The sequence below is a fragment of the Heterodontus francisci genome, chromosome 37, assembly GCF_036365525.1.
Source record: "Heterodontus francisci isolate sHetFra1 chromosome 37, sHetFra1.hap1, whole genome shotgun sequence".
NCBI lineage: Eukaryota > Metazoa > Chordata > Chondrichthyes > Heterodontiformes > Heterodontidae > Heterodontus > Heterodontus francisci.
Window position 1 is genome coordinate 4,529,431 of NC_090407.1, and position 19,632 is coordinate 4,549,062.

Genomic DNA, 19,632 nt, shown 5'->3' on the forward strand with positions numbered 1-19,632 from the left:
TGGACCTTGCTGCCCATGAGGGTGGTGGAAGCAGAAACGATGAATGATTTCAAAATGAAATTGGATGGGCACTTGAGGGAAATAAACTTACAGGACTACAGGGATAGAGCGGGGAACGACACTGATTGGATTGCTCGACAGGGAGCCGGTATAGACTCGATGGGCCGAATGGCCTCTTACTGTGCTGTTATGACTCTACATATCTTGCCACTACTTGCTTGTTCAGTCCCAGCTGCTCCAAAGACTAAAACTGTATTAGCTGAAAAACTGCCACAACTGTTGACAAAGCAGAATTTAGGTTAAACTAGAGATGCTCTAACCAGACCACTAATACAAAAGCAAAATGCTGCAGACGCTGGAAATCTGAAATAAACACAGAGAATGCTGGAAATAGGTCTGGCAGCATCTGTGGAGAGAGAAACAGAGTTAACATGTTAGGTCTGTGACCTTTCATCAGAACATGAATTATGAAAAAAGCTGCAAGAAAACAAGTCCAGTACTTGGTCTAAAAAGATTTTGCATTTTGTCACAGCTTTCATGATCTGAGGATGCTCCTAAATGTCTCACAGGCAATGAATTACTTTTGAGTATAGGGAATGTCATGTAGCGAAATGGGGCAGCCAACTTACACACAGTGCAATCCCAAAAACAGCAATGAGATAAATGACCAGATAGTCAATTTTTGCTGACGATGTTTGAGGGATAAATGTCGGTCAGGACATTGGGAGGATTCCCCTGTCTTACTCACAGAGTGGTATCAGTCTATAATATTCACCAGAGAGGGTAGACAGGGCCTTGGTTTAGTTCCCTCAGTACAGCACCAAAGTATCAGTCTAGATTATGTGCTCAAGTCTCTGGAGTGAGCCTTAAACCAATACCATTCTGACTCAGAGTGTGGGTGCCGTCACTGAGAAAGATTTAAAAAGCTAAAGACAATAAAGAGTAAGGGGTTACTAAATAGCAATAGCACACTTTCATGAGTACTGTTTCGCAACTAAAGGATCAAAGATTGCAAAAGCAACTTCATATCATTTTCAATCACCCAGCCTAATATTACTGTGTCCATTATTGTTGTCTATTACTGTCAATCTTCCAGAAGTGCTGTGTTTACAGAAAGGCTGTACTCTGAAATGTGCTCCCAGTGCTCAACTGGTCAAAGTATATTATGTATGTGATAAAAAAATAAAAATTGCAAAGGTTTCTTTTGTCTTACACACCACTTTATTCAATATGCAAAAATGCATACTTTGAATGTATTTAAAAATATTTCCACAACATTCAAATTAAAACAGCGTTGGTTTTCACTTGAAAGTATCTTTAACATGTGGCACAAAACAACTGAATATTTTTGCTGCAATTTTGGTTTTTTCAGAATAGCAAAGTTCTGTGATCATTGTTGATTAAACGCCAGTACTAAGAGAGACAAGTTTTCAATAAAACTTTGCAAAACAAATTGGTGAGCTCCAAATTATTCACATGATCCAGCAGATGACAACCGAGCCTATTTTAAAAAAAAACTATCCTTAAGTTACTGATCATTAATTTGAAGACACAGTAATGACAGTTTGGTCGTTTCTCACTTACTGATGTATATACTTTAAATGGACTGCATAATTAAACTTAATGACATTTTATTTATTTGATCTGCATATCCTGCGGAAGAACCTGCAATGTTTATTACATTGGGAGCAGGGCAGGAGAAGGAGTTTTGCTGTAGTACTGTACAATAGTATGCTGCAGCCTAAACTCCCCAAAAAAGGGCTAAAGGTCCTGGAATTCAAATGTCCTGCTTTTCAATAGATTGCCTCAGAGAAATCAACATTTGTGAAGCTGCTGGGCCTCACTTCCACCAGCATTTAGACCTGGCATGAATTGCACGCCAGCGTGACAGAGAAATCTCAGGCAGAGCAGCCAGGATTTAGGAAGGCTGATGCAATTCCCCTATCCCACTCTTGTAGTGACATGGCCACAGATGGGGGAGGGGGAGGGGCAGGCACAGCAAGCATCACTACCAGGGGAATATTAGAGCAGAAAGGGGTGCAGATCTGAAAAAACTGGGTTCAAACCAGAATTCCTCCTTCCCTATGCAGATTACATAATTACACGTTAGTAAAGCTGAGAATTTCAGAGCTCTTCTGTTTTCCTAAAGCATAGAAGATGTTTGCATCATTTTCCAAACAATACTTCCGGTAGGAGGTGCTAAGCTTGGAATAATTTCACTGGCTGATCTCCACTCCTTGCTATCGTTGAGCTGCTTGTTGAGTGCAGATTTAGGACAGAAGTCAATGGAAATAAAGATCAGGAAACATGGATGACTGCTGTCTCAATCGATATTACCCATTTTACACCATCACCCAGAGGCAACATTACCCCGCAAATCTTTTGAAATTGCTGATGAGTTGTTTTTATTTCTGCTTGCTGTGGATAACTCACAGGCACTACTTGAACAGTGTGGGCTTCAAGATTAATATCCTGCAGTTTTGTGCCTTTAACAGGATAGAGAAATTTCACAGAGCTCCTCCATGGAAGTATTACTTACAGAGAAATGAGCAAGCTGGATAGTGTCTATGACATGGTAAACTGTGCAAGACATGTGAGCTCATTGAGCCAAATGCCCCTTCATCACAGACCTATGTCTTTCTCATAAGTAATCAAATCTACTCTATGTGCATGTATGAGTTCATATACCCATGCACTCAGTACTCACTTACCCCAAACCCACCATGTGCTCCAATGAAATTATGCACACATATGTTTATTCTGTATTGATTTATATCCAAATGTTCTCTAACTGCTAGAACCATTTGCAAAATCAAAGTCTGTTTACTTTTGAAAAGGGGCCTTGAACTAGTAATGGCATGCGATGTTTCACAGCCCTTTTATTGGGTATATTGAAGGATTGAAAACAGACAATAGGAATAAATTGGATGCTTCTTGGATTACCAAGATATGACTAGTAACATGCCCAAGGATTTGTACAGGATCTCATGTTCTCCACAAACATAAACGATTTAATGATATACATAGAAGCAATATCAACATTTGCAGACAATACCAAAGTAGGAGCATAGCAAGCTGTGGGTAAGAATGTGAGAGAGTGCAAAGGAGGCCAGGTTTGGAATGTAGCAAAAGCAATTCAACACAGACACATGTAAAGTAGTATAAAAACTCAGTTTCTCTCTCCACAGATACTGCCAGATCTGCCGTGTATTTCCAACACTTAGTTTTTATTTCAGATTTCCAGCATCTGCAGTATTCTAGTTTTATGTAAATTAGTATAGTTTGGAAAAAGAACAGAGCATATTGACTAAATGGTACATTTTTCAAAGGAGTAGATGAACAGAAAGATCTAAATGTAATTACACAGACAGTTTTAAAAGCAGATTACTGATCGAAAATGCCATAACAAGGGTAAATGGGAATCTGTGTTGTTTATATGTTGAACATCAAACACTAAAGTGATGGTAACCCTACTCATGGCACTGATTAAGTTACAATTGGTGTACTGTGCACAGTTTCAGATATCCCTTTCTTAGAAAGCATGTTACCAGCCATGAGCAATTCACCAGGATGATACCAGAAAGCAAAAAACATGGTTATGAAGAAATACTTGGAAAAGCTAGGGCAGTATTCACTGGAGCAAAGAATACATAAAATGGCAAATAGAAAAATAGTATGTCCACTGGTTTGTGTTTCAGTAACAAGGTGGTGTTAATTTAAGATTCCTTTTTTTGCTGCTTCTAATAGTAATAATAATTTAACCCCACAGCAAAAGAGTCTCAGAATATGGAATGTGTCATCACTAATGGCCAATGAAGTTCAAACAATCACAATATTTAAGAGGGAGCTAGGAAAACACAAAAACAAACATTAAAAGGCACTGGAAAAGAGCAGGGAATGGGATTAGAGTAGATTGTTCCGATGTGAAGCTGGCACTGGTCCAATGATCCAAATGTCCTCCACCTGTACTAAAATGTCTACGATTTAACATAAGGGAATGTTAGAAATAAATAAAACATATTACAACATTAAAGTGGCAAAGTCTACGAAAATGTGTTTGGCTGACCTCTACCTGTGCTTGCAAAATACTGAGACAAATCATTTTTGCAAAAATGTGATTGCAACAGAAATGATTCATAGCTGCTCCTCCTCACAACAAGCAAGCTAGTAACACTTTAATCTTACTAAAGCTACAAAATAAAGATCCAGTGCCAGCAGGTTGCTTTGAACAGCACTATTCAATTATTAATCAAGACAGTCATTAGTACATGGTCTTGATTTAAACTGATAAAGCTGCAATTTTAATAGAAATATAGGCATCATATTGGTTTGATTTTAGACTTCTTCCCTTCAAAAAAGAATAAATCTTCGTCACCTTTCCAAGGCAATAATAGTTCCCTGGAACTCAGATTATTCCACAACTGGGAAAGATAGTAATTGACCTGCTTTCAAGGCTCTGCCAATGCATCTTGATAACTAACCACCAGAGGGTATAACTGAACAGTGCAAGCTGATTAAACTTAGATGATCCTCTAACTCTCTCCGGAGAAGGGTCCAGCGTTTATGTGGGACTGGCAACGTGCTGTGTGGATTTTATCATGGGCAGCAACGTGAATACAAAGTGCTGCACTACTGGACTGCCCAGTGTACTGGAGCTATTACCTGAAGTTGGGAACACAAAAGAGAGAGGACTAACATTATACTCAAAATACCAAAGAGGTACATGTAACAGACACAACGCCACCCACTTAGAGATAAGCTTTCATGTCAAAAATGTAAAATCTGTACATCAGGAAATGCAAAGTATATTAGTAATGCAGTTAAGTAAAACCAAATTGGGAGTTGGGATCAGCATTTTTATAGAATACAAAACATTTTACGATGTGGACCTCAGGGTCAATAAAGGGTCTATATGAATCCATTGTTCAATGTACATTCTCTGTTTATATCGGATAACATAACCTTATAGAAACAATCTAAACATACCTAGTTTTGGCAAATGGTCTTTGTAGTAGTAGCCTCCTGCAGCATCTGTGACGTACTTTAAGTCAACCTTCCCTTTGTGACCCATTCGGTAGACGTTGGTTGTCCCGTTTGACCAGGTGACACTTGAAACACTTCGTCCTGACTCAGTATCCCAGCCACGAATATCAACTACCTTCCCAATTTTGCCTTCGCCGCCTATAAAGCAAAATGACTAATTATATATTTTTGTAAAAAGAAAGTTCCTTCAACTATTTCATAATTAATGACTCTTTGCTGCATAGGGTTAAACGAAGCAGTTAATGTGAGTTTCCAGCTGCTCCATATTAAAATATAAAATGTGAAATTAAGAGATAAAAGACCTTTAAATCTAGCACAGGGTAAAAAGACCAAAATCGGAGGCTTGGAACCATAACTACCAAGCAGTGCCAGAATCTGTTAGTGTGAACACCATGTGAATTTTGAAGTAGAATCAAACCCCCATGTCATTATTGACACTTATCTGCATGCAAGTTTGTAATCAATAAGGGTCCCCATGTAGGTCACATTCAAAGATCACACAACAGGTTGTCCAGAGTAAACAAGTTACTTCAGTCTTCATTTCCATTCAGGAAAAAAGACCAGTAAAGGTTCATGTTGACTGCACAGGTTAGTAGCTGCAAAATATCTAGCACAGTTTGAACAGGAACAGACTCTAAATTTGTTACTTTAGCTTAATCCACAGATTGTATAAAACACTGTCCAGAGTTTTTCTTTAGGTAATGAGCCAGTAAAACAGATCAACCGAATGTCCTGAATGGTTCCAAACCACTTCTGTTTCAGTCAGCCCAAGAACTCTGAAAGGGTTTTGGAGAAGCATAGTAGCTAAATGTGTTATTCCACTGGGGAACACTTCTCTTATTACATTCAAAACAAAACATGTTTAGCCCTTCACTCTGGGGGTCTGGTAGTTGCTGATTCAACATTGGCTAATGAGATTTAAACCTCCAGGAAGGTGCTTATTGAAACTTTCTCACTTAATATTGATGTTGCCTAGACCCACGGACTTCACCAACATAAGGTCTAACTGCAACACCTGAAACCATGATGATGTGAAATGAACTGCAAGACACTGCTTTTCTCTGTGGGTGACCCCAAACAGGAGTTCAAAATTACATCGTGATCCTGAAATTACACTATGGAATATTGACATACAAGCTTCAAAAGTCACAGCCTGAAATTCCTCTCTCTGCAATTTCAGGGAAGTCATGGGTTAATGCCTCCACTAAAATTGTGGAGAGAAGAATTTCAAGCCAATATGTTAAGTGTCCCTACATTAGTATCACAGGGTGTTTTATAAGAGTAGCCATTTCCTCAGATATCTCAATAATTGCTTAAAGAAATTAATTGAAGTGGCAGGACAACATCTTGGCCATTGCTCAAATGAAGACAGTAAGTTTTTATTTCCCAATATGTCACTTTGCTGGATGGAACCAATTTTATGTAGTAATGATGTCTCTCCAAGTGTTAGACAAAAATAAACAACAGCATTAATAAGCTCCAGTTATACCAACAGTGCTGGGAAGAATCCATACCAGAATAAAGTCAGGAGGGCGCAACTGTACCAGTTTGAAACAAGCATAAATGTGGGTTCACATCCCTTTTACATCAGAATCTCCCTTTTATAAAAGTTCAGATTGCATAAAACTATGAATACCACTAGATTGAGGTTCCTCAAAAAGCGTGGGTTAAGTGCCACGTTGGCAGTTTTGTTACGTGACCACTGGAATACATAATCATTTATGCACAAAGTTATATAAGATAGTATTTAGCCTGAAGGAACCAGCCATCTGTTAGGGAGTCTAAATAGGTATTGTGCTGACAACCATGACTAAAAGGATCAAACATTATCCTATGTTTCATTAAAAATCAGTAAATGTTCTTTATAATTAACTTCATTACTTTTCTTTGAATGAATACTGAGAAAAGATTAATGTATGCAAATGAGGAAACAGTGTGGATCTTATATGTGCAATTCTCTGTGGCTCTTTATCATAAAACAAAAGGTGTCAGCTATTATCGCCTCCTGCCATTGTTAATAGTTCAGTTGAACTGACGAAAACAATGTGCTCACCATCTTGATTGCCCCAGTCCCAATCTGGCCCTCGAACAACTTTACTACCCTGGAAGATCCCCTTTAGTACAATTCTTGGCAAATTCTGCCGAGGACCAACAGGAACACTGCAAAAAGAGAAAAAACAGAAATTAAAAATTAACGCTGCAATCAAAGAGCCTACAATAAAAATGATATAGTATTGCAATTTACTAAAAACACATTATTATATCAGTTTCCAAAGCTTCAGGCTTAATTAATGGACAGAATTATAACTTGGTAGAAATTAATTTTCAGATAATGAACTTAATTATGTGAATATTAAGAGATAGAAATCTTCTACAATTTTAAAAGTGTCAAGTAAATTATGGTTGGTCATTTGATAATCTTTTCTAGTTGTCATGAAAGCCTTCTCATAAACTAGTGTCATTTACAATTCATTACAAACAAATAATTTAAATGACCAATATAAAATATGGATTTGTCCAACAATTTTAATTATCAACTTAAAATTAAATAGATCCTGAAAAAAAGCAAACTATTTTCAGTAATTTTCTACTGGATAAATAATTCTGTCAAAAGCACATCACAGAGAATATATTCCATGACAAATATACAGTTAAAGCAAAATCAAACGACATTTTGGCAGTTTGGCAGTTTACCCATCAAGGATGGCTTTTGACAGATAAAATATTGCTTGCAAATATTATTTCTTTCAAGGAACTTTGAGACATTTAAGGTTTGTACTTAAGTGGAAATCAGATGTAAAAGTCTACAATGTATACTGTAATAGGTAATACATTTCTCTTCCCTTACTATTTCCAGCACCCCACCCTCCTCTTCTCCTGCATAAGTGCTGACTTTGGGAAGACAGAGCAAAGGCTTCCCCAACACAAAGCATTTCTGGTCTAAATGAACTTGTAGTCCCAGATCCCTGATGATGATCTTGATTTGACTTTGTGCCAACCCCTTGTTGTGACTCATGGGTGGGAAGAGTCAGGAGTCAGACCTTGTACAGAGGTGGTGACTTGGGGGAAGTTAGGGAACAACTGCTATGTTTCCCAGCTGAATTGACTCTTAAATCCAAATGCAGGCCAGAACTGGGTCAGTATCATTGAAAGCCTTTGAACAGATCAAACAGACTCTGCAGTACACTCAGTGGTGCTTTTAAAGTAACAGCAGTAATTATGCTCTGAATGGAAGGCTTGGTGCTGTGGAAGAGCAGAGGGATGGGGGTGGCAGGTGCAGTTTACAGGACAGTGAAGATAATGTCCCAGGTTTAGGTTGCAAAAAAAATCTAATGGAATTCTAGGTTTGGCTTTAAAAAAAACCATTACAAAAACCAAGAGAAAATGATGAGCAATATAAAACCTTAGTAAGATCTTAGTTAGAGCAATGTGTGTAGTTTGGGTTCCACACCATAGGAAGTGTATTGAAATTATAGAGCAGGCACAATGTAGATTCACCAGGAAGCTGCTTGGTATGAGGAAATATAAATACAAAGGAGGACTCAAATAATTGTGTCTGTTTTCATTAGAACAGCACAGTTTATGAGGCAACATATTGAAGTGGTTAAAAAATTTTAAAGGATAGTACAGGGTAGATGGAACCAAACTACTGCTTCCAGTAGTTGAGGGGTCAGGAAGGAGGGCCATAGATACACAATTAAATGTAAGAGTTTTAGAACAGAAAGCAGGATAAACCTCTTTGCACATGGAGTTCTGAGGCAGAGGCTATGTCAACATTCAAGGTTAGATTGGTTGATGAAGGAAAAAAGGGTTGAAGGGATATGGGAACAAGATGAGTTAGGGTGATTGGAATTATTTGCCCAAATGGAGGATAAACACCAACATGAACTGTTTCATAGAACATAGAACAGTACAGCACAGTACAGGCCCTTCGGCCCACGATGTTGTGCCGACCCTTTAACCTACTCTAAGATCAAACTACCTACATACCCTACATTCTACTATCATCCATGTACCTATCCAAGAGTTGCTTAAATGTCCCTAATGTATCTGCTTCTACTACCACCGCTGGCAGTGCATTCCACGTACCCACCACACTCTGTGTAAAGAAACTACCTCTGACATCTCCCCTAAACCTTCCTCCAATCACCTTAAAATTATGCCCCCTGGTGATAGCCCTTTCCGCCCTGGGAAAAAGTCTCTGGCTATCCACTCTATCTATGCCTATCATCTTGTACACCTCTATCAAGTCACCTCTCATCCTTCTTCGCTCCAATGAGAAAAGCCCTAGCTCCCTCAACCTTTCTTCATAAGACATGCCCTCCAGTCCAGCAGCATCCTGGTAAATCTCCTCTGCACCCTCTCTAAAGCTTCCACATCCTTCCTATAATGAGGCGACCAGAACTGAACACAATATTCCAAGTGTGGTCTAACCAGGGCTTTATAGAGCTGCAGCATAACTTCACGGCTCTTAAACTCAATCCCCCTGTTAACGAAAGCCAACACCCCATACGCCTTCTTAACAACCCTATCAACTTGGGTGGCAACTTTGAGGGATCTATGGACGTGGACCCCAAGATCCCTCTGTTCCTCCACACTGCCAAGAATCCTGTCTTTAAGCCTGTATTCTGCATTCAAATTCGACCTTCCAAAATGAATCACTTCACACTTTTCCAGGTTGAACTCCATCTGCCACTTCTCAGCCCAGCTCTACATCCTGTCAATGTCCCGTTTCAACCTACAACAGCCCTCCACACTATCCACAACTCCAGCAACCTTTGTGTCATCGGCAAACTTACTAACCCAGCCTTCCACTTCCTCATCCAAGTCATTTATAAAAATCACAAAGAGCAGAGGTCCCAGAACAGATCCCTGCGGAACACCACTGGTCACCGAGCTCCAGGCTGAATACTTTCCATCTACTACCACCCTCTGTCTTCTATGGGCCAGCCAATTCTGTATCCAGACAGCCAAATTTCCCTGTATCCCATGCCTCCTTACTTTCTGAATGAGCCTACCATGGGGAACCTTATCAAACGCCTTGCTAAAATCCATATACACCACATCCACTGCTCTTCCTTCATCAATGTGTTTTGTCACATCTTCAAAGAATTCAATAAGGCTTGTGAGGCATGACCTGCCCCTCACAAAGCTATGCTGACTATCTCTAATCAAACTATGCTTTTCCAAATAATCATAAATCCTGTCTCTCAGAATCCTCTCCAATAATTTGCCCACCATCGACGTAAGACTGACTGGTCTGTAATTCCCAGGGTTATCCCTATTCCCTTTCTTGAACAAGGGAATAACATTTGCCACCCTCCAATCATCTGGTCCTACTCCAGTGGACAGTGAGGACGCAACGATCATCACCAAAGGCGCGGCAATCTCTTCCCTCACTTCCCTTAATAACCTTGGGTATATCCCGTCTGGCCCCGGGGACTTATCAATCCTCATGTCTTTCAAAATTTCCAGCACATCCTCCTTCTTATCAACCTGTTCCAGCATATCAGCCTGTTTCACGCTGTCCTCACAAATGTCCAGGTCCCTCTCACTAGTGAATACTGAAGCAAAGTATTCATTAAGGACCTCCCCTACCTCCTCCGACTCCAGGCACAAGTTCCCTCCACTATCCCTGATCGGCCCTACCCTCGCTCTAGCCATCCTCTTGTTCCTCACATAAGTGTAGAACGCCTTGGGATTTTCCTTAATGCTACCCGCCAAGACTTTTTCATGTCCCCTTCTCGCTCTCCCAAGTCCATTCTTCAGTTCCTTCCTGGCTACCTTGTAACCCTCTAGAGCCCTGTCTGATCCTTGCTTCCTCAACCTTAAGTAAGCTTCCGTCTTCCTCTTGACTAGCTGTTCCACATCTCGTCATCCAAGGTTCCTTCACCCTACCATCCCTTCCTTGCCTCATCGGGACAAACCCATCCAGCAGTCGCAAGTGCTCCCTAAACAACCTCCACATTTCTGTCGTGCATTTCCGAGAACATCTGTTCCCAATTTAAGCTCCCCAGTTCCTGCCCAATAGCATTGTAATTCCCCCTCCCCCAATTAAATATTTTCCCATCCCGTCTGCTCCTATCCCTCTCCATGACTATAGTAAAGGTCAGGGAGTTGTGATCACTATCATCGAAATGCTCTCCCATCGAGAGATCTGCCATCTGGCCTGGTTCGTTGCCAAGCACCAAATCCAATTTGGTTTCCATCTTGTAACATGAATCTTGAGTTGCTGGAATACGTTTCATGCCATTTATAAAGATAGACTGACATTTTGGAACACTGTTTTGCTTCGTGTGTCATATTTATTGACCAACAGTCTGCCTCCCATGCCAGCACTAGAGCACCATTGTGGTTTGATTTATATGTGACTTGTCAGTGATATTGACTACAATAGCACATGCATTGCTGCACCTCAGTCCTGCTCCTCAATGTTGCATGGAACTTGCTACTCAGTCCCTCCTATAAACATTGATTCCGTTGCTGTATATATCCACGGGTGCTGGATGCTGCCCAGGCCGATGGACAATTATTCATGTGCGAGTCTCGACACTGAATCTCTGTAGGCTACTTCATTCTGTTCATATCCAATGTCAATACACACCTATTTCCCACGGATGCTCTGGACAGCAAGAAGTATGAACCCTAGCTGATTTTTTTCTCTCCCTAAACCTGACACTCAGATCAATTGTGGAACCCTCCTGCCACCTGAACTGAGAAAGCTAACTCAATATAGAACAAGGACCTATTTGGTCATGTAATGCTAAACTACTCACTGGATAAACTCCCTGAGCCATCAGGGGAACAACCCTCTGAATACTTTTAAATTCAGCTCATTTTATGTACAAGGTGAATTGACACTACTACCACTGAATAAGCTAAGGAGGAAAGCTATAATTGGCCCATCAAATCGCTGAGGCTCCTCATCTGACAGAGAAGGCAGGATTAATAAACATTATGTGACCTTCTGGTCAATGTTATTTCATGGATCAACCTACAGTTGCACATTATGATGGACAAGACAGATGATTTAGTTTCCTGGTTGAGGCAGCCCTCCAGCACAGCAGCTGAGACCTGACAAAACTCATGGTATGTGAAGCAATGGAGACATTCAGAAACTGAGAGATGGCACAGCGAGATTACCATACCACACATTAAGTCATGGTTTAATAAAGGCTTCCATAATTACATTTCCCTAGCTCGTCAAGCAGAAATGGCAGGATTTAAAATTTTTAAAAGTAAAAATGGAAAAACACAGTAAATAAGCCAAGCAACATACACATATGGAGCAAAGGTAACACTGAGGAAAGAAAAGACAAAGAATAGAAAGAATGAGATTTTAAAAAAGCAATGAGATGCACAAAAGTACACAGCTCACAAAAAATATTTCCTTTAATTCACAAATATTTCATTTATTGTGGACCGGTTTTGGGGGCGGGAGCAGTAAAATGATGATACGATGCTTGATGCACATTCACAACCCCTCAGATACTGAAGCAGTCCGTGTAGAAATGCAGAAACACTTGAACAATAATCAGGCTTAGGCTGATAAGTGGCAAGTAACATTCGCGCCACACAAGTGCCGGGCAATGACCACCTCCAACAAGAGAGAATCTAACCATCTCCCCTTGACATTCAATGGCATTACCATCGCCGAATGCCCCACTATCACCATCCTAGGGGCTACCATTGACCAGAAACTGAACTGGAGTAGCCATATAAATAATGTGGCTATAAGAGCAGGTCAGACGCTAGGAATCCTGCAGCGAGTAACTCACCTCCTGACTCCCCAAAGACTGTCCACCATCTACAATGCACAAGTCAGGAGTGTGATGGAATACTCTCCACTTTCCTGGATGGGTGCAGCTCCAATAACATTCAAGAAGCTTGACACCATCCAGGACAAAGCAACTTGCTTGATTGGCACCCCATCCACAAACATTCACTCCCTCCACCACCGACGCACAGTGGCAGCAGTGTGTACTATCTACAAGCTGCACTGCAGCAGCGCACCAAGGCTCCTTAGACAGCACCTTCCAAACACACGACCTCTACCAACTAGAAGGACAAGGGCAGCAGATGCATGGGAACACCACCACCTGCAAGTTTCCCTCCAAGTCACACACCATCCTGACTTGGAACTATATTGCTGTTCCTTCACTGTCGCTGGGTCAAAATCCTGGAACTTCCTTCCTAACAGCACTGTGGGTGTACCTACCCCACATGGACTGCAGCGGTTCAAGAAGGCAGCTCACCACCACCTTCTCAAGGGCAATTAGGGATGGGCAATACATGCTGGCTTAGCCAGCAACGCCCACATCCCATGAATGAATTTTAAAAAATGCAAAGCTGTGCTTGCTTTCTACACGCTTGGTGTCAATCACTGAACATAAGGACAATGATGTGCAAAGACCTAGAAATGATGTCACTGCATATTGCAGAGAACTCTAAACATGCCTTTAGCAAAATTAAAGTATGGAAGCAGCCTTCACACACTTCTCATGGGCCATCAGGGCAATTTATCATCAGCAACTATTCATCATGTCTATTTTTTGGGATGTCAAAAACAGAAACTGGAACATCTATCTCAGAAATTTCACTGTTACACGCCCATTTATCAGTTACTATATTACCTCCCAAAACGATCGCCAAAACAGTGGGCAAGAAGCACGTGAACCACATGTGCACTGCCATTAGGACCTTTGCATAAGCAAATAAAGAGCCGAACACTTGTTCGAGGTTGCCACAACATGAATGGTTTGCTTCGAGGCAGCCAGCACCATTGTGGGCTGCATTCAGGGAAACCAACTCAACAGAATGCCTGCCACATAACTCATCAATTAATTACCTCCTCCTGCTCCACCTTAAAGGACTCCCTTGATTGGCACCACTCCAAGCCCCAAGATCCGAGACTGACCTCGCCCTCCAGCCCAGGGATCCAACCTTCCTCCAACCTCCCGTTCCAACCTTCACCCCCGTCCGTGATCCAGAGATCCCCTGCTCCTGATCTCCGGACCCACTGACCCCACGGGCCACTGTCAGCTGTCGCTGTACATCCCACCACCATCCTCATTTTGCGATCCCCATGTGCCACTACCAAGCCTTCCGATTTCCACTTTCCACCTGTGTTTTGCTATCCACACCCCACCCCAACCACCTCCGCCCTCATCCCAGGCCCTCACTTACCTGTGGGCTGCTGCAAAACTTTCCGATCTCTCTTAACTCACCTTCTTGGGCTCCTCCTGTAGTCTTGTCCTTATTCAAATGTGATCTGAAGCCCAATATTCAGGGCTCCTCAGACCTTTCCATTCACCTGCAGGGTATGTACCATGTGGGGGAACGCTCAAAGATGCCAAACTTCCAGGCTATTCTGTTTATTGACTCCATCATTTTACATTATAGATACATGTTTTCTAGTGATGATTGACTAGCTTGTGAGTCTCAGATATGACTGTATGCATGCAGCTCCTTCTTCCTTATTACTATATTAGGCCCCCAGAGCATGCTTACCAGATATCACTCTATTTCACACCTTTCCTTAATTTAGTTTTGATTTACCTTGGCACTTGCCATTCTTTCAGGTCAGCTGCTTTGACATTATTAACTGCAGTCTATTCCCCAGCTCATTTATCATCATCTACCTTTCGATCCCGGAACATTTCATCTGTCGAGTGCATGTGATATACTTGTCTCTTTTGCTCGTGCTATTTTTATGCTACCTCTCTCTTCTCCATAGAGTTCCCCAAGGCCAACACTACACAAGGCCCAACATTCTATATAGCCCCGATGGACTAATTCACACATATACTAAACCATCATAATGCTATAAGAAAATGAAGGAAGATTAAAAACTACAGTGAATTCGGACATATATCCTCTATTCATTTGATAAAATGCAGAGTAACAAACATATGTTTAACCATCTAAAAAAAAAATTTATTCATCGGATGTGGGCATCACTGGCTAGGCCAGCATTTATTGTCCAACCTGAATTGCCCTTGAGAAGGTGGTGGTGAGCTGCCCTCTTGAACTGCTGCAGTCCATGTGAGGTAGGTACACCCACTGTGCTGTTAGTAAGGGAGTTCCAGGATTTTGACCCAGCAACAGTGAAGGAACAGCAATATAGTTCCAATCAGGATGGTGTGAGACTTAGAGGGGAACTTGCAGGTGGTGTTCCCATTTGCTGCCCTGGTCCTTCTAGTTGGTAGAGGTCGTGGGTTTGGAAGGTGCTGTCCATGGAGCCTTGATGTGTTGCTGCAGTGGATCTTGCAGATGGTACACACTGCTGCCACTGTGCATTAGTGGTGGAGGGAGTGAATGTTTGTGGATGGGCTGCCAATCATGCGGGCTGCTTTGTCCTGGATGGTGTCAAGCTTCTTGAATGTTGTTGGAGCTGCATCCTTCCAGGCAAGTGGAGAGTATTCCATCACACTCCTGACTTGCGCCTTGTAGATGGTGGACAGGCTTTGGGGAGTCAGGAAGTGAGTTACTCGCCTCAGGATTCCTAGCCACATTATTTATATAGTTCCTCCAGTTCAGTTTCTGGTCAATAGTAACCCCTAGGATGTTGATAGTGGGGAATTCAGCAATGGTAACGCCATTGAATGTCATGGGGAGATGGTTAGATTCTCTCTTATTGGAGATGGTCATTGCCTGGCACTTGCGTGGCGTGAATGTTACTTGCCACTTATCAGCCCAAGCCTGGATATTGTCCAGGTCTTGCTGCATTTCTACACGGACTGCTTCAGTATCTGAGGAGTTGTGAATGGTGCTGAACATTGTGCGAACATCCTCACTTCTGACCTTATGATTGAAGGAAGGTCATTGATGAATTATGATTGCTTGCTGTTGCTCAGGTCCAGCAAATTAGCTACTTAATCCAATTTAGATTTGGATTCACTAACATAAACCCGGCAATGCTTACGTTGCCTGCGATGACGACGACATGGTGCTCACATAGGCCAGCTAGCTCAGTTATGCATTGTGTTTGATACTGACTGCCAGAAGGACTGAGGATAAGGTCATGACGCTAGAGCTCTGTTTGCAAGGATAAATCCTCAAGTTTCAGTTCATTTAACCCTCAATGTAGCAATGGTCAGATGGTCACAAAATAACTTATGTTCAAACTTCAGGTAAAGCTGCAGAATATGTGCAGTCAGCATTAAGAGCTACTGATATGATGGTGGGGGTGGGTGTGGGGTCGTGGGGGATGGGTAAGAGAATCACATGCACTCAGCTGTACAGCCCATGCAATCTACCAGACTGGCCAGCTGTTAACTGCCTCTCTCTTGCTCTCTCTTAGGATTCTCACAGTCCAACAGCAATTATCTGCTTACATTGTGGAGAAGCAATTATAGGATATTTACAAGTGAAATTTAACAGTTCTCAATAATAAATACATGACTATTTAAGTAGCACAAACCTGTAGATAAACTTCATGCTAATATTACATCAAAATACATCTTGGAAGAATGGAAAGGCATCGAATTGACACTGGCATTAGGTCTTATTTGCACTTGTTGACCTGTTTCAGAGTAGGATTCTGACTATTTGTTAATATGAGCAATACATTAGAATGCTCAGCCACCTATTCCAACTCTTCCAATCTGGTGTACCTAATGACAGTGTCCGTTATCTTAGCTGGTAGATTGTTTCCCTTTCTGTAAAAATTGTCTCAATATCTGTTCTAAATTTATTCTAATATCTATTCTAAATTTACTTTTCAAGTTTAAATGGATGCATCCTGCAAGGCTCCTGTATGAGCCTTACTTTTTTGGAAGGAATATTTTGGGTTTAGCTTATCTTTACCAGTTAACATTTATTAGACTTTGATCGACTATAGAGCTTCTTTAATCTTTCTTTTCGCATCCACATTGTATTTAGAATTATTCTTGCTGCCCTTCTCTGCACCCGCTCCAATGCATGTACATCCTTTTTTGGAATTAGTGACCAGAATTGAAATGAGTGCTCTTAAGATGATCTAACCAACAGACTCTACAGCTTTAGAATTATCTCTGTAAATTTATATTCTACTATTCTGTCTATATATCAGTGTCCTACTTGCTTTTGTTATGATCCCTGTGGAGATCAACAAAGAACCAAATTTACTGAATGGCCCCAATAAAAAAAAAACAAAATGGACAAGATTTTGCTCATAACTTTTACTTTATCAAACCAAAATCAACGTAAATTAAACATGAAATAACAGATAAATCACGGTCAATATATATAGTTTACAGATTACACATTAATTATCAGATACAACAAAGATAGATCTCATGGATTTACTGGGCCATACACAGATGGCACTGAACAGCCACAAAATGCTTCAAAAATCTGAACTTCAGGTAGATCACCAGTGTCTGCCCTCTATGATGCTGTCACCCATTTAATGCCGGAGTGTCAACAGCGAGCGTTGCAGTCTTCCCTTCAATATTTCGGTCTCGTCACCTCTCGATCCTTCTCAACCCTGCTCACGACAGTCTTGATGGTGTGGTTTCACCAGTATGTAAGGCACCAAAATCAGCTGCTGCAACTTGTATTTGCCAATGGCCAGCTCCTACAATCAGGTTCCAGTCTCTGCCTGCAACCTGCTTGACCTCTAATCTTGTAATCAGAGTTTGGACAGCTCTGGTCAAATGATTGTCTTTTTTATCTGGTCCTAACCAGTTGTCTCCCCAGAACATTGAAGTTTTTAGTTTCACTTTTAAGTTAGGGACTGTCTCAAAAAAAAAAAACAGCTTTGAAACCAGAGTCAGTGTACTGAACAGAATTCACCGGGTCATCTGTTCAGACAACAGTCTGCACATGTTCCTCCACTAGTCTCGCAAATCACACTTTATTGATCTGCTGCATTTCCAGACTTTGAGAGTGAAAAGTCAATGATTAAACCCAAGTTCCTTTCTAAATCTCCTTGTGCTAATTATATTCTATTCATTCTATACCTGCATCTCACATATTTTCACCCAATTTATCACACTGTACAATTTTCAGTATTACATTTTATTCATCTGACCCACTGCTCTACCTATTTTAGTGTCTCCTACAAATATAGCAAATTTATAACTGGTTTCAACATTTAAACAGGTAAGAAACAACCATGGTTCACAGGAGTATGTCACTCAACACCTCTCCCCCAGTTTGACTGCAGCTTTCACAGGTACTTTTGGTTTCTTCATTTTCATCCAACTTGTCAGTCCCATATTTCATCCTGGATTTCCATGCTTTTCAGTTTAATCAGCCATCTCTTATTTGGAACCTCGTCAAAGATTTGAGGACGTTCTAAATAAACTACTCGTAGGAAGCTTCACTATTTATTATTGGCGACATAAGCAAAGACATCAAGGTAGTTTAAGCAGAAATTTCTGATTTTGAAATCATTTACTGGAAGTTTCTCATTAAGCTACTGCTAGTTAGAATACTCCTTCAGACTACTCTTTAGCTTCCATTATTTTACCTGCTATTATGGTTTGGCTAGCCTGTTAGAGCCTGCAGTTATCCAGGTCAGATTTTTTAAAAATAGCATTAAAAGTTTTGCAAAGACAATGGTCATGCAGACCACCACCACCCCCCCAACCTGCCAAGAATGAGGCATATTAATTTTGTCATATGACCATTGATTTTAAACTGTGGCTGGAGCGAGGAAATGATTTGTTAAACAGATTAGCCGTGGCTGGAAAAAACATTTGCATACTAACAGACAGTGCTTGGAGGGACAAAGGGGCTATTCCCTGCTCCAACTTAAACCACAATGGAGTTTGAGCACCAGGTATTGTGTGTAAGAACAGACATCCCAGGGTCAGCTAAGACAAGAGAATCCACAAACACATGTGGTCAGACCAGCTAGTCACATGACTAACCTGCTTGACAACCTGGGTTTTTCTGAATTGTACAAAGAGTTTGAAAAAAAATACTGTTTGCTCCTGGAGTGAGAAGACCTCTCCTGTCTGCTCCCATCTTTCTCACAAGCCTCTGGACCCACTGAAGACACATGAACTTCAAGAGAGAAAAGTCTCCGACATCGAACAAGGTTTAAGAATACAAGGCCCCAATGAAAAGCAAGACCTACCCACAACCAAGGACTTTACAGCGAGTTTGAAGAACAGTAACCAAAACCATCTTCAGATATTGACTCAAACTTTACCACTTTATTTCTTCTGCTCCTTTCTGCATGTGTGTATCGCATAGGCATTAACCGAATTGAGTTTAAGTTTAATAAAGTTCAACCTTTTTTCTTTAAGCCTAAGAAAACATGTTTGAACAGTTTCTTTGCCTTACAATTGGAAGTTAGTGAACAAGGATTCACTAAGGGGGAGCTAAACAAAACAATGTGTTTAAAATAAAACTCTTTTATGGTAAGACCAGACAAAGGCTGAGAGGGAACCCTAGACCCCTTTCTCACCTGGTTGTAACACAATATTGCTGACAGTACATTGAAGGTTCCATATTGATGGTATCTAAATTTTTCTTTGCCAGAACTAAGCGCAATAAGCAGTCAAGCAATCCTTCATTTCAAGTTCCTATAAATAACATGACTTTTCTTTTGCAGTTTCTCAAGCAGCTTTAAAAATTACTATTGTGAACAATATG

The 19,632-nt window shown here is 40.9% G+C and overlaps 1 protein-coding gene across 10 annotated transcripts in view; it reads right to left on the reverse strand.

The window, feature by feature from the left end:
- Positions 1-19,632, reverse strand: part of mib2 (MIB E3 ubiquitin protein ligase 2) — a 246,169-nt gene that overhangs the window by 58,356 nt on the left and 168,181 nt on the right. For all 10 annotated transcript variants that reach the window (XM_068016900.1, XM_068016901.1, XM_068016893.1 and 7 more), the window contains 2 exons: positions 7,097-7,203; positions 4,987-5,181 (listed from right to left, as the gene is read on the reverse strand). In XM_068016900.1, coding sequence (XP_067873001.1) covers positions 4,987-5,181; positions 7,097-7,203 — 302 coding nt within the window. The remainder of the gene's footprint in view (positions 1-4,986; positions 5,182-7,096; positions 7,204-19,632) is intronic.